The following is a 15598-nucleotide window of genomic DNA, read 5'->3' on the forward strand; positions in this document are numbered from 1 at the left end:
ATCATAACTTGTTTCCTAAGAAACTTGTATGTGGAACAAGAAGCAACAGTTAGACCCAGACATGGAACAGCAGACTGGTTCAAAATTGGGAAAGGAGTCCGTCAAGCCTGTATATTGTCAACCTGCTTATTTAACTTATATTCAGAGTATTTCAAGCAAAATGCCAGGCTGGATGAATCACAATCTGGAATCAAGATTGCTGGGAGAAATATCAATAACCTCAGATATGCAGATGATACCACCCTAATGGCAAAAAGCAAAGAGGAACTGAAGAACCTCTTGATGAAAGTGAAAGAGGAGAGTGAAAAAGCTGGCTTAAACCTCAACATTCAGAAAACTAAGATCCTGACATCTGGTTCCATCACTTTTTGGCAAATAGATGGGGAAAAAAAATGGAAACAGTGGCAGATTTTATTTTCTTAGGCTCCAAAATCACTGCAGATGGTGACTACAAGCCATGAAATTAAAAGACTCTTGCTCCTTGGAAGGAATACTATGACAACCTAGACAATGTATTAAAAAGCAAAGACATCACTTTGCTGACAAAGATCCGTATAGTCAAAGCTATAGTTTTTCCGTTAGTCAAGTGCAGATATGAGAATTGGACCATAATGAAGGCTGAGCGCCAAAGAATTGATGCTTTTGAACTGTGGTGCTGGAGAAGACTCTTTAGAGTCCCTTGGACAGCAAGGAGATCAAACCAGTCAATCCTAAAGGAAATCAACCCTGAATAGCCATTGGAAGGACTGATGCTAAAGCTGAAACTATTAACACTTTGGCCTCCTGATATGAAGAGTCAACTCATTGGAAAAGACCTTGAAGCTGGGAAAGATTGAGGACAGAAGGAGGAGGGGGCAACAGAGGATGGCCTCACTGACTCAGTGGACTTGAATCTGAGCAAACTCTGGGAGATAGTGAAGGATAGGGGAGCTTGGTGTGCTGCAGTCTGTGGGGTCACAAAGAGTCAAACATGACTTAGGAACTGAACAAGAACAAAATACTAGAAAGTAAAATTGAGAGATTTAAAAGGTATCAATTTATTATAAATGATAAGAATAAACTTATTACAAGTAAACATCAGTAATGATGGGAGAATGACAGTGAAACAGGCAAATTACTATAACATAGTTTTGACCTCATTGTTCCCGTATTTTCTGTCTTGTATTTGTTTTAAAATACTGGTTGAAGTTCATTCATTTTATGAGGCACTACTAGGTTGTGATCTGGAGTTTGAAAAACAATATTCTCTACCAAGACTTTGTGTATACAGGACTGAGAAACTCTGGGCCAATTAACTGGAGTAAATTAGTAATAGCTATTACTCAGGAACCCACATTTTTCCATGAAAATGATCAATCAATCTGTAACGTACAGTCGTACCCTACTGAATCAGAGGTCAGAGTTAGAAAGTTAAACGTGATAAAACCAGGAATAAAGCATGAAAATATAATCTGCAATTACTTAAGATTGATACCCATGAAATCTTTTCACTAAAACCATTAATTACCTCATTCCTTTACTCACCACTTGGTAGCTCTTGAGAGTGTTATTATCAGGTTTTCTAGCCCATTTGTTGTTGTGTAGTTGCTAGATTGTGTCTGACTCTCTTGCAACCCTTATGTACCACAGCCTGCCAGGCTTCTCTGTCCATGGGATTTCCCAGGCAAGAATACTGGAGTGGATTGCTTTTTCCTACTCAGAGATATTTTCCCAAGCCAGGGATTGAACTTGTGTCTCCTGCATCTCCTGCATTGGCAGGCGGATTCATTACCACTGTGCTACCTGGGAAGCCCATAGCCTTCTACAAAGAGCCAGATAATGAATGCTGGTGGGCTATTAGAATCTGGCACAATGACAGGAAGAAAGTGACTGCTGGCAAGGGAGCATGGAGAAAAACTAATGGCACAGAGCCATTTTTTTTTTTAAACACAACTTTATTCTGATTTTAAACGAAAAGAAATAGGAATGACAGTAACAAACAAGATTCCACCTCTCAATATTGTCATGTGACTATAGCAGTCTTATATTTGAAACTCAAGGAGGAAACAACTGTGTTCTGAAACACCTAAATATGCAGGTCCAAAAAATGAGGGTATTTTTTTTTAAACTGCCATATTCACTCGAAAGCCCATCCATCTCCTCCCGTATCCAAAGATTAAACACATGTTCTTCTTAGCTATATAATAAAGTGGCAAACACACTGCATCACTGACATCACAGGACAGTTGCCTATAAAACTAGACTTCTGACACTGGGCCCCAGCTTCACTTTCTCACAGGTCATCATCTTCATCTGGGAGAGCAGTTGTCTAAGCAGCCTCTAAATCGTGCCCGTGCTGTGCTGCCAAGACTGGGGCCATGACCACCTCTGGCGGGGCAAGAGCAGGCATGGCAACAAACTCCAAGTTAGGGTCCTGATCACTTTTCTAGCAAACCAGAGGAAGGGCTTTTCAAAGTTGTAGTTACTTTTGGCAGAAATGTCATAGTACTGAAGATTCTTCTTTCAGTGGAAGACAGTTGACTTTTCCTTAACCTTTCTGTCCTTAATATCCACTTGGTTGCCACACAACACAGTCGGGATGTTCTCACACACTCATACCAGATCTCTGTGCCAGTTAGGTGCATTCTTGTAAGTTAACTCTTGATGTTACATCAAACATTACAATGGCACACTGAGCTTGTATATAATAGCCATCTCTCAGTCCACCAAACTGCTCCTGACCAGCTGTATCCCATACACTGAACTTAATCGGTCCTCTGTTGGTATGGAACACGAAAGGATGGACCTTAACACCCAAGGTAGCCACATACTTCTTCTCAAATTCACCAGTCAGATGACATTTCATGAATGTAGTTTTTCCAGTACCACTATCACCAACCAAAACAAGTTTGAACTGAACTTGGGGTTCTCCTTGGGCAGCCATTTCAATGTTACTTCCAGAAGTGTCTCTGTGCCTGTCTGACTAAGGGCTGGAAAGATGGTGGAAGCATAGCACCAACATTCTCCTAAGTATCAAAGCTATCAGTTGCATAGTTGCTAAAGAGTATGATCATCATATTGATGACCCTGAGTGATCAAGAAAATAATTGTATCAGATTTTCTACCAACTGTTTAATGATATTGAACCAGTGATTGATTGATTGATTGATTGATATGGTTAATTTTGCAAATAAAAAGACATCTTTGCTAGTTAAAAGGTAAGATGTCAGCTATCTAAAAAACCATATTTTTGAAATTCTTTTTTACTTGAATAGTTCCAAATAAATTTATTTCTTTATACAGTATTTATAAACGCGTATTGAATATGCTCTTGGTAAAGTCATATGTTAATAGCGTAAATGATTAGATAATTAAAGAATATTTTATTTACTAACCATTGCTGGCCATATTTGTACATTAGAAATGTTTGCCCCTTGGAATAGTGTTTATTCACAGGAAGTTAAAACTTTAGTTTTAGAAGAGAAAATGCTTTTATTACTGAGACAAAAAAAGAATATATACTAGTATGATGTGTCACTTGTCAACATTAGCAAATATTGTTTTCATAATGTGTAAGGGCCAAATCCTTCAATTAAATAAGCCACGCAGCAGTACTCAAGTATTCATTTAATTCAAGTGTACATTTTTGGTGTTCATTATATACTAACTTTTGTTTGTCTTGATGTTTATTTCCTAATGGTTTCCACAGCAAAAAGGAACAGTTAGCAATTCTTGAATCAAGAAATAGTTCTGGGGAATTCCCTGGCCACCCAGTGGTTAGGATTTGGCTCTTTCACTGCTGAGGGCCCAGGTTCAATCCCTAGTTGGAGAACTAAGATACCATAAGCTGTGTGGTGTGATCCAAAAAAAAAAAAAGTTTTGAATCAAGGATATTAATAGCTTGAACATAAAGTTTTAAGAAGTCATAATATGTTCAGCTTTGAAGAAACAGACTCTCCGATATAGCAATAGTATGAGTGTAAATCAGTAAACCTTTTAAAGGGGAGTTTAACAACATATGTTAAATTTTTAAAAGTATATGCCCTTTGATCCAATTATTGCATTTTTAGGATTTATACTAAGGAAATAAGCGATGTAAACATACAGAGATGTGTATATACCTTAGACATTCTTTAAGAATGAATAATTTGAAATAAAATAAATGTCCATCAGGAAAGAGTTAATTAAGATCTATCCATACTTTGCCATAAGTTATCTCTACGGAGGTAAGAAGATTGCAAGAGATCTTTTAATTTCTCTGTATTATTTGAATTGTTTTTTTGTAATGTTCTTAAAAATTCAAAGGAAAAAATAGCAGCCATAAAATGTTTACATTTTGACTTAAAAAATAAACAACACAGGATACTATGCCTTTAACAGAGCTGTCATCACAGCAAATGAACCCAACTACTGATATTAAAAACAGATTTTTAGATATGAATACATTTATTCATGATTACTGTATTATTTTAAAATCAAAGCTTCTTATTTTAATAAATGCTCACTGTGATGTTAATTTTTAAGTCGTTTTCACTGTTTAGGACTCTGCCTAGTATTTAATCTAATACTGTAATTTAATGATCCTTAGCATAATCTTTAATTGTAAAATATGTGTTAATACTGCTTCATAAAACAAATAGAGTCTGTCATTAAAAGATTCACTGAATTGTAAATTACATGATTTTTTATTGCTTTTGTATAGATATGCTTCTTTAGGAAAGGAAATGAATTATAATATTAAAGGAATCAAAACTTTATAGGGTGGTGATTATGAACATTTTCATTTTTCTTTTCCTACCTCCATCAAAAAACAAAAGCCTAGGAAACAAATCAGAACAACCAAGTGTTGACTTTTCAGGTTGTTTTTATATTTCGTTCTTTATATATCTATGTCTTATTATTGTTTTAATTGTAAGATTTAGATATTTCCAAAGCATAAAATATTTTCTAATATGAAAATGAAATTATAGTAAATCCTACTTGAGAATGCATCTTTATTCTGTATTTTTTAGACATTTTCTTCTTGTAGATGGTGGTGGTATCTATTTACATTCTTATGAAGGGCGCTTCCTTTCCTCTCCAAAATTTCCTGGAATGAGAACAGATATTCTAAATGCACAGACTGTCTCTCTGAGTAATGATACCATAGCAATAAAAGACAAAGCTGATGAAAAAAGTAAGTGCATTTTTATAATTTTCAATGAAATTTATTAAAATTTTCATCAATTGACTTTCATTTTCTCATCTATTAATATATTGACTTTATATGGAAGAATGATGAGCTAATTTGTCCTAATTTGTCCTAATCATGAATTCTAATTCTAATTTGTCCTAATCATGAATTAAAGAACTAAAGTTGTAGTATCATTTCCAGTTGATGGGACAAATAAATATTGTCACAACATCAAAGCTTAGTTGTAAGAAGTAAATCTATATATTCAGTAGCTGTTGGTATAGTTTTAATTCAAGACTGTGAGTCCTAAAAATGTATGTTAATTTTTAAGTTTATTGAAAGTATTTCCTTTTTCTTTATTTAGTAACATAGTAAATATTGTGCTTCATTGTACTATTTATTTTGCTTATGTATATTCATGTATTTTTTATACTTACATATTTTTAAACTAAAGAAGGAGAAAGTTACAAATAATTTTTGATTTTCATATAAAAATTTAGGCCACATTACTGTTTATAAATAAATTTAAGTATGTCAGGTGTTTTGGAATGCCACAGTATGAGTAAAACTTTTTTTAAGGCAATGCTGTATCATAACACGTATCCAACAAATAATATTGAGTGCTTCCTATGTGCCAAGTAGTCTTCTAGAAGTTGAGGATACAAAAGTGCATAAAAAAAAACAAATAATCAAGCAAATACAGTCAACTAATGATACATGCTGTGAAGAAAATTAATGCAGGGTGAGGGCATAGAGAATTCTAGAGCTGGGGCAGGGCAATGACTATAGGAAAAGAAATGCAATGGTGGGAATGATTGATATTTAAAAGGAACAAGGCTTTAGGACTAGGTCAACATGAACTAAGCAGAGTGAGATAGGAGAAGACACAAAGTTAGATAAGTAGCAGCCAGATCATGTAAAGACTTGGCCATGGTAAAGATGCTGGCATGAGAGAGTGAAGACAAGCATATTATCCTAAAATTTTTCCTGGGTGAATGAAAGATGGGGAATGAGGAAGTTTTGAGTAGGTCACACAAACCCAGGGTTCTGTTTTTGTCATGATAAGTTTAAATACTTTCTAGATGTTCAAGAGGGGTTGGAGAGGAAACAATGAAATAAACAAATCCAGGACTCAGGAGAGAGTTGGAGATGAGATATGAATCTGGGAGTCATTGATGTGTAGATGGTGCCATGGCATGATAAAGTCACCTAGAAAGTGAATATAGACAGAGAAGACCAGTGGCTGAGCGCATCAATATTTAGAAATGAGTAAGAGGAAAAAGAACTAGTGAGGTGAGAGTGAGAGTGAGGTATCCTTAAAGCCTAGTGGTAAGATACAGAATAATTGTTCTTCTCTGTTAATACATATTACTAAATATTCATTACTGTGACATGTTAAAAAAAGGTATGACCTGGCTGTTAATTTTGTTAGTTCATGGAACACCTAATTTTGGAGCTAGAAAACTGTCCCACTTTTAAATTTTCAGTACTTTAAGATAGCATCACCTCTCATTCTGGTAGAAAAGATAATTCTCCTAAACAGAGCTATTCTCTAGTTTTATGCCTCTTTATGCCTCAGGCATTCTCTGAGAGAGGACATTTGGTAATTGTTTTGTTTTTAAAGGACTTCCTTCCTGTCTAAAAGAGAGTAAAGAGAATGAAATGAAATGAAATAAAGCAGAATCTAGACAGCAGACAGATTTAAGATGGGAGTGTAATTGTTAATAATTTGGAAGTCAGATTTTTGTCTTCAGTAAACTTAAATTTGAAAATCCCAGTGATCCCTATGAAGTTTCTATACTTTTCTTATTCAACATCACATATTTTAGATGGAAGCTATAATAAGGTATGTATGTTTCCAACTGAATATACCTTATTCTGAATTTTCCTATAGTTAATTCACATCTGAAACATATTTCATTATTATTTAAGCCATTGATAATTCATAGAATTTTAGAGCCAAAAAGAATTATGATTACTCAGCCATTAAAAAGAATACATTTGAATCAGTTCTAATGAGGTGGATGAAACTGGAGCCTATTATACAGAGTGAAGTAAGCCAGAAGGAAAAACACCAATACAGTATACTAACGCATATATATGGAATTTAGAAAGATGGTAACGATAACCCTGTATACGAGACAGCAAAAGAGACACTGACGTATAGAACAGTCTTATGGACTCTGTGGGAGAGGGAGAGGGTGGGAAGATAAAAAAAAAAAAAGAATTATGAACATTTTCAGAGTTATGGATTTACATGCAAATAAATTATGTTTTACTTACATAAACTTTATTGAACAAAATAATCATGTTATATCATCCTGCCATAAACAGAAAATTTTAAAAACTAAAACTTAAATTATTGTAGAACTGATAGAAAAGTGAGAAGGAAAATAGTTTTCTTATGTTTAAAGAAACTAGTAATTACTGAAGGCTAGATAGAAGGCAGTGGCAACCCACTCCAGTACTCTTGCCTGGAAAATCCCATGGACGGAGGAGCCTGGTAGGCTGCAGTCCATGGGGTGGCTAAGTGTCGGACACAACTGAGCGACTTCACTTTCACTTTTCACTTTGATTCATTGGAGAAGGAAATGGCAACCCACTCTTGCCTGGAGAATCCCAGGGACGGGGGAGCCTAGTGGACTACCATCTATGGGGTCGCACAGAGTCGGACACGACTGAAACGGCTTAGCAGCAGCAGCAGCAGATAGAGATATACACTAACAATAGAAAGCACAATTGAAGTACCTGGAATCTTTAACCTGTAAAAATTTTCTTTCACGAGGACCATTCATGTATGAAATCAGTGGTTCCTTCCTGACTTGGGAGTTCCTTTACAGGCAGGATTCTTTGAACCAGGCCTAGTGGTCTTACGTTATAGTAGGTGCTCAATTAATGCGTGTTAAGTGCATTTGATTATGATTAAGGAGTAGAGGTACATATGATTAAGGTAGGTACTCTTTATGATTAAGGAGTAGGAGTATTGCTTTTAACTTGCTTATTCTCCTCATCCACCTTGCATGGATTCACTATGATGTCATTGTGAGCGATTCTTTGAAACGAAAGTCTGGGTAGAGGAAGGCGAAGTTAGAGAGCAGTTACTAAGGTTTAGAAGCAACTCTTTCAGCTCCCAGCTCCATAGTTGTCCAATCTGCCAGTTTCTGTTGCGTATTAAAATTAAAATACAGGTCCAGCCTCCCACTTCAGGTGGCCACTGAATCAGGGCCACCTCCAGTTGTGGAAATTAGACAAATTCATCCATACACCTCCAGCTGTTTATAATATGTGCAGTCAACAAAAGGATGGAAAACTTACTTTTTTTTAAAAGTTAGTTTATATAGCTATGAAAATAACTGGGCTTAGTTACACCCAAAGCATTTTTTAAAGTAGAAGTTAAATTTTTCTATTTTTGTTTCTATACTTAGTTAAAAATTCTATAACAGTATTTTTCTTTTTCATTTTTAACAGCTAGATTGGCAATTTTAGAACATAACTTATTGTGAAGACATGATTTTCTCTGTGAATATAGCCAGTGACCTCAAACTTAACATCCTAAGGTTTATTAACAGCTATAAATCAATATACTAAAAGTATGATCCTCTGGAAATTAAATATGTTATACATATATTAGCAGTTTTATGATCTGTATAAATTGTCCAATTTTTTTTGCTGACTACTCGTGTCACTTCTGTCTTTTTGTAATTCTTTGTGTGTGTTCAGTTATATGAAATAACTCTATTGGAGATAAATCTTAAGCTGGAGTAATTTGGGAATTAAAGAGAATCACTAAAGCACTGACAGTCTTCAAAGAGCAAAAAGTAGTGGGCAATATCTCTGTCACTTATGACACTAGGAGAAACCTTTGATGAAACAGAGAAGGAGCAGAGGCAGCTTTTGTTCCTGGCTTCTTCAGTACATATCTCCAATAATTTTTACAACTTGGCCTACTCAGAATATCTGAGAAAGATAGGGTTGGAAATAGAGAACTTTGAATTATCATTTTTTAGATAATGATTGATGTCATGAAAATAATCCAGAAAAGTATATAGCATGAAAAGGTGACCTAAAACAAAACCTAGGAACAAGGATCACCAAAGAAGGAAGAACTAGCAAAAAGAGAATAAGCGATGGTCCAAAATAGGAAAGAATCAGGAGAAAACTGTTTTTTTGGTAGCGCACATAGGAGTTTCAAGAAAGGATGGTCAGGAGTATCCAGTGCTCCTGGGAGGTCAAGACTAAAAGTAGATTCTTGACTAAAAATAGACTCTGATTTGGCACCGTATGAGTCATTGATGATCCAGGCAAGAGCCTTTGCATCAGTGTAGTGAGGTTGAACATCAAGTTGCTCAGTGGTAAAGAATCCGCCTGAGACTCAGGTTCAGTACCTAGGTTGGGAAGATCCCCTGGAGGAGGAAATGGCAACCCACTCCAGTATTCTTGCCTCAAAAATCCCATGGACATGAGACAACAAAAGAGACACTGATGTATAGAACAATTTTTTGGACTGTGGGAGAGGGAGAGGGTGGGATGATTTGGGACAATGGCATTGAAACATGTGTAATATCATATATGAAACGAGTCGCCAGTCCAGGTTCGATGCACGATACTGGATGCTTGGGGCTGGTGCACTGGGACGACCCAGAGGGATGGTATGAGGGAGGAGGGTTCAGGATGGGGAACACGTGTATACCTGTGGAGGATTCATGTTGATATATGTCAAAACCAATACAATATTGTAAAGTTAAAAAAAAAAAATCCCATGGACAGAGGAGTCTGGTGGGCTACAGTCCATAGGGTTGCAAAGAGTCAGGCGCGACTGAGCACACAAAAACCTATTTCAGGGAATTGAAAGTCCAAACTCTATAATCATATGCTTGGTCTTTCTGGTGACCCTATAGCTATCCTGAAGCTATCTAAGGAATCACCCAGATTCTCTCTATTAGCATAACAAAGACATTCCTGTGACTCAGAAAATTCCAAGGGTTGTGGAAGACCTGTGTCAGGAACCCAAGACAAAGACCACACAAATTATCACACAGTAGTGTGCTGACCACAGGGAACTCATCCCTACATAATTTCCTGGTAGTATAGTAGGCATTCAATACATCTTTCCTTTGTGAAATGATTGGGTTGTTATGTTGGTCTAAATCAGAGTTATGAAAATTACAAACTGCATCCAGATTTGGACTTGCCATTTTTGATCCTGTGGTACATTGATTCCATACCATTAATAATAATTCTAATTAGGGAATGTATATTTAGGAAGACGTGTTTGGTTCCACTGAGAAATATGACCTTATTACTAACTAGGAATTTGATGGCTGCTGCTCTTCAGTGCTGATAGGTATGCTGTGGTCCAAAGAGTTAAATAATTTCTCATTAGGATTATGATAGCTCCATAGAAATTTGCCAGTAAAAATTCTAATGTAATGTGGTAATTAATGCTTTACTTTTTTTCAAGTAATCTTCCTCTTTGAGGCATCAACTGGAAAACCAATGGGAGACGGGAAGTTTCTTTCTCATAAGGTGATGGATATTAGCTATGTTTAATGTAAATAGTTATTTACTTCTTTTCAAAATTAATGTTTTCAGACCTCCCTGGTAGTCCAGTGGTTAAGACTGCACGTCCATTGAAAGGAGCATGGGTTTGATCCCTAATTGGCAAAGTTCCATGTGCTCCATGGTGTGGCCAGAAAACAAAAATTAAAAACAAAACACTAGGAGCAAAATTAATGTTTTCATTTTAAGGAGGAAAACATGGAGATTAGTTTTATATTTAAAACCAGTGTAAATTCTTAGAGTATTTTGCCTAAAAATGTCCTAAAGACTAAGCACTATTAAATTCTGTAATGGAAAGCTATATATATGCAAATTAATGGAAAGAATCTGACATATGTTTTTGTTCAAGCTCTTTACTCCTTTTTTAAAAATTATTGTTTTATGTATTTTTGACTGTGCTCATTCTTCATTGCTGTGCACGGGCTTTCTCTAGTTAAGGCACATGGACTTCAGTAATTACAGTGCATGGGCTCAGTAGTTGTGAGTTCGTTACCCCACAGCATGTGGATTCTTAGTTTCTGGACCAGGGATCGAACTCATGTCCCCTGCATTGGCAGGTGGATTTTTAACCACTGGACCACCAGAGAAGTCCCTCTTTACTGCTTTTCAATAAAATGTTCTATCTTGGTTAAACTTTTAGCACATATAGTATCAGTAAATAAAAATGTGTTTATACATCAATACAGCTTACACTTTTCCCATTGACCTGTTCTAGCCCTTTTTTTTAGGTTTTAAGACTGTAGTTAAACTGAAAAAAAAAAAAATCCTGAATTGCGAGCTGTTTATTAGTTTCTGACTTTTAGCCTTAGAACAAATAAATGGCACCATTCCATTGAGTTATCCTCCAATAAGTGATATATTAGGGTTTAAAGATTTTTTAACTTTATTGTTCAGTGCTACTAGTGAAGTGTTACCCTGTTTTTATTGTCTCCTTTTTGTAATTATTAGTTGAATAACAAATACATTCAGTGGTTCAGACATGGAAAAGCAGTCAGTGAAAAACTATTCCTGCTGCACCTGTCAGTTTAGTTCCTTTCCGCCGAATAAGTAGCCATCATTATTAATCTCCTGTTACCCTTCCAGAGGTTTTTAGTGCATACATGGACAAAATGGGTATATGTTCCTTTCTCTTTCTTTTACAAAAAGATGACATATAAGTCTGCACTTTGCTTTTCTCATGCAGCATTCTATTTCTGGAAATTTTTCCATATCAATAGATAAAAGTACTTATGCAGTCCTTCTTCCTGCCATAAGTATAAAATTTTATGGACGTATCAAAATTTGTTTAACTTGTGCCCAAATGATGGACACAAATGGAAGTGTATTTCAGCTTATAGAGTTTAAAAGATTACATTATTTTATGATGTTCTAATGGGCATTTTTCCCTTGTAAATTAAAAAAGTAATTACACTTTAGCTTTTGAATTATTTGTATATTAGCAGTTAAGTTATTTAGCAGGGACATTTTACCATTATAAGTAGGTAAATGATATTTAATTGATCTTTAAATAAACATATGTTCTTGTAAGTAAATAATTAAAATAATCTGATGTAAATACTAAAACTAATCCAGAATTTTCATTCTTTAAAAATTTTAGAATGAAGTTTTGGAAATTGCCCTGGATCAAAAGGGACTCACCAATGATAGAAAAATTGCTTTCATTGATAAAAATAGAGATCTCTATATCACTTCAGTGAAACGATTTGGGAAGGAAGAACAGATTATCAAACTTGGTAAAATAATTGTAATACATTTAAATTTTTTATTATTTTCAGTATTCTTAGATCTACTCTTTATATTATACTAAATAGCTTGTTTGAATGAATCTGTGAATAATGCTTTGGTCTCCTAACATTTCTTAGCTATTTAATTCCATTTTGATAGCAAGTCTTTAGCTGCTGCAACTAAAGTGGCATTGAAAAAAAGACATGTAGATTGAAAATATAATGGTTCTGGGTAAAATGCTCAAATATTTCCATAAATTTTTATGTGAATTTTTGCACATGTTTTCACTATCATAAAATACTCATACCTACCAGCAGTTAGTTGGGGTCTTATGCATCAGCTAATTTTAAAGATATGTTTTTAATACTTATATAATGGAAATAATACATTAACATTCTTTTTAAAATAAGGAACAATGGTGCATACTTTGGCGTGGAGTGATACGTGCAATATCCTTTGTGGACTTCAAGATACTCGATTTACAGTGTGGTATTACCCCAATACGGTTTATGTGGACAGAGACATTTTGCCTAAAACATTATATGAAAGGGATGCAAGGTAACGTTTTACTGTGTGGGATTGTTTATTGTCATCAATAAAACCAACAGAGTGTTGTATTCTTGCTTCTAATTTCATTCCCACAAAATAATCTTTTATGTTACTTAGTTAATTAATAAATTATTCAGCTAAAGCTAATTTAATGAGATTTAAGTGACAGAATGAAGTTGAAAGTGTTGTATTGATGTAATACTATTTATTTATATGTTTCTTAAATGGATATAATTTTTTCTTATATGATTTTCAGGTTTACTGTTGTTTAATGGTAACTCAGGTAGTTTTTTCAATGTGGTGTAATTATTTTATTTTAGGCACTCAATATTTTTCCGTGATACACAATTTTATGACAGCCTTTACTCTTTCCCATTTTATCATTGACCTTGAGACTCTCAGAAATGTATGTCTCTCTAGAATTGAATTTTAAAATTGATATTAAATATAGAAAAAATACATAAATTTATTAAAAAGTCTTTTTTTAAATTTTACATTCTTCAGAAAATCAAATGTATTTATATTCCTAAATTCTCTAAGAAATAGCAGGGAGATCTCTTATTCTTGGCAAACTAGAAATACAAAGGCTTCTCAACGCCAAATCTTAGTTTAACTTTCATATCTCTTTTGAGTTCATTTTTAATATTCAAGCTCACGTTAGCAAAACCAGAGAGGCATCATATAAAAAAATTAGTTAATGAAGAGAAGTTAGTCTCTTTACTTAAAATTCACCTCCTGTTATTATGAGAAAATAATCTTGGAATCAAATTTTTAATGTTTGCACTTTCAAAAGCTGAAGCCAAGTACTTTAATCATTTCTGTGATTTACCTTAATTCTTAGGAAAACAGATCATTTCAAATGCTTTTAGGCATAGTTGTCAAATATGTAATAATTTTTGTCATGTTAAAATGTTTGTATATTTTGCTCTAAGTGTACATAGCAAGTTAGATTCCAATATTTGTTTGAAGATATACATTCTCCCTGGAATTAACTTTCTTGGGGTGCATTTTGGAGATTGTAGATTTCATATGTATGTTGGGATCAGCTCCCAAATTTAAATTGTATGAAATTTTTTGCTCAGAATATAAATTGCATTTTGCCTTTTTTCAACAGTGAATTTAGTAAAAACCCCCATATTGTGAGTTTTGTTGGAAATCAAGTAACTATAAGAAGAGCTGATGGCTCTCTGGTTCACATCAGCATATCACCATATCCTGCTATTCTCCACGAATATGTAAGCAGTTCAAAATGGGAAGACGCTGTAAGACTTTGTCGTTTCGTTAAGGTACTTTACATTTCAGATCCACAATTGTATATATATTGTGTATTAGTTTATACAATATCTTTTTGCAAAATGATAAATCATAAGAGCTAAGAGTTGGAAAAATTGTAAACAAGATCACGTCTTTTTTTTTTAATAAGTGATGTCATGAGAGAGAGAGATAGATGTTGCTGTGTGATTTATTCTCTGAAGAAGCAAGCCGTTTCTTCTTTCTGGTACATATAAAAACCTTTCATGGAACTTTATTTAAAAGTCAGATTCCCAGGTTCTAACCCCAAGGTTTAATTTATTAAATCTAGTGAGCCTGGACATATTTTTAAGTTCCTCAGATGATTTGTTATAGCTAAGGTTAAGAACCATTCACTACTTTAGATCAGCATTTTCCAACCTAGTTGAATTAAGTATTTTCTGAGCATATTTGACCACAGAACTATTTTGTTTTACATTGTTTAATTCTCTTAGAATACACTTTTGTAAAAGGACTTTTAGGTGGTTTTCCTTACAATGTGTTATTGATGACAGTCTGCTCTAATAGCATTGTCTGAAAACCTCACTTTTTCTCTAATTCCCTGCAGTTGCATTCTTTGACATCAAAAAGACTGGAGGGCTTATAACCTTGAGTTATCATTAATGTCTATCATAAGTTCAAAAATAAACCTTTTTTAATTAGAAATGAACATTTCACAAAAAATTTATTCAAAACTTTCTCTATGTGTTATAACAGCATCAGTTCAGTTCAGTTCAGTCGCTCAGTCGTGTCCGACTCTTTGCGACCCCATGATTGCAGCACGTCAGGCCTCCTTGTCCATCACCAACTCCCGGAGTTCACTCAGACTCAAGTCCATCGAGTTGGTGATGCCATCCAGCCATCTCATCCTCTGTTGTCCCCTTCTTCTCCTGCCCCCAATCCCTCCCAGTATCAGGGTCTTTTCCAATGAGTCAACTCTTCACATGAGGTGGCCAAAGTACTGGAGTTTCAGCTTAACATCATTCCTTCCAAAGAAATCCCAGGGCTGATCTCCTTCAGAATGGACTGGTTGGATCTCCTTGCAGTCCAAGGGACTCTCAAGAGTCTTCTCCAACACCACAGTTCAAAAGCATCAATTCTTCAGCGCTCAGCTTTCTTCACAGTCCAACTCTCACATCCATACATAACCACAGGAAAAACCATAGCCTTGACTAGATGGACCTTTGTTAGCAAAGTAATGTCTCTGCTTTTCAATATGCTATCTAGGTTGGTCATAACTTTTCTTCCAAGGAGTAAGCGTCTTTTAATTTCATGGCTGCAGTCACCATCTGCAGTGATTTTGGAGCCCCAAAAATAAGATAT

General features: G+C 34.8%; 1 protein-coding gene and 1 pseudogene across 1 annotated transcript in view; one reads left to right on the top strand and one right to left on the bottom strand.

The window, feature by feature from the left end:
• IFT80 (intraflagellar transport 80) overlaps positions 1–15598 on the top strand; it is a 131129-nt gene that overhangs the window by 88028 nt on the left and 27503 nt on the right. The window contains exons 12-16 of the mRNA XM_010839846.1: positions 4992–5155; positions 10614–10678; positions 12309–12444; positions 12847–12994; positions 14100–14271. Coding sequence (XP_010838148.1) covers positions 4992–5155; positions 10614–10678; positions 12309–12444; positions 12847–12994; positions 14100–14271 — 685 coding nt within the window. The remainder of the gene's footprint in view (positions 1–4991; positions 5156–10613; positions 10679–12308; positions 12445–12846; positions 12995–14099; positions 14272–15598) is intronic.
• On the bottom strand, positions 1741–3067 carry LOC104988500 (annotated as a pseudogene).

The sequence above is a fragment of the Bison bison genome, unplaced genomic scaffold (assembly GCF_000754665.1).
Source record: "Bison bison bison isolate TAMUID 2011002044 unplaced genomic scaffold, Bison_UMD1.0 scf7180017864135, whole genome shotgun sequence".
Classification (NCBI taxonomy): Eukaryota; Metazoa; Chordata; class Mammalia; order Artiodactyla; family Bovidae; genus Bison; species Bison bison.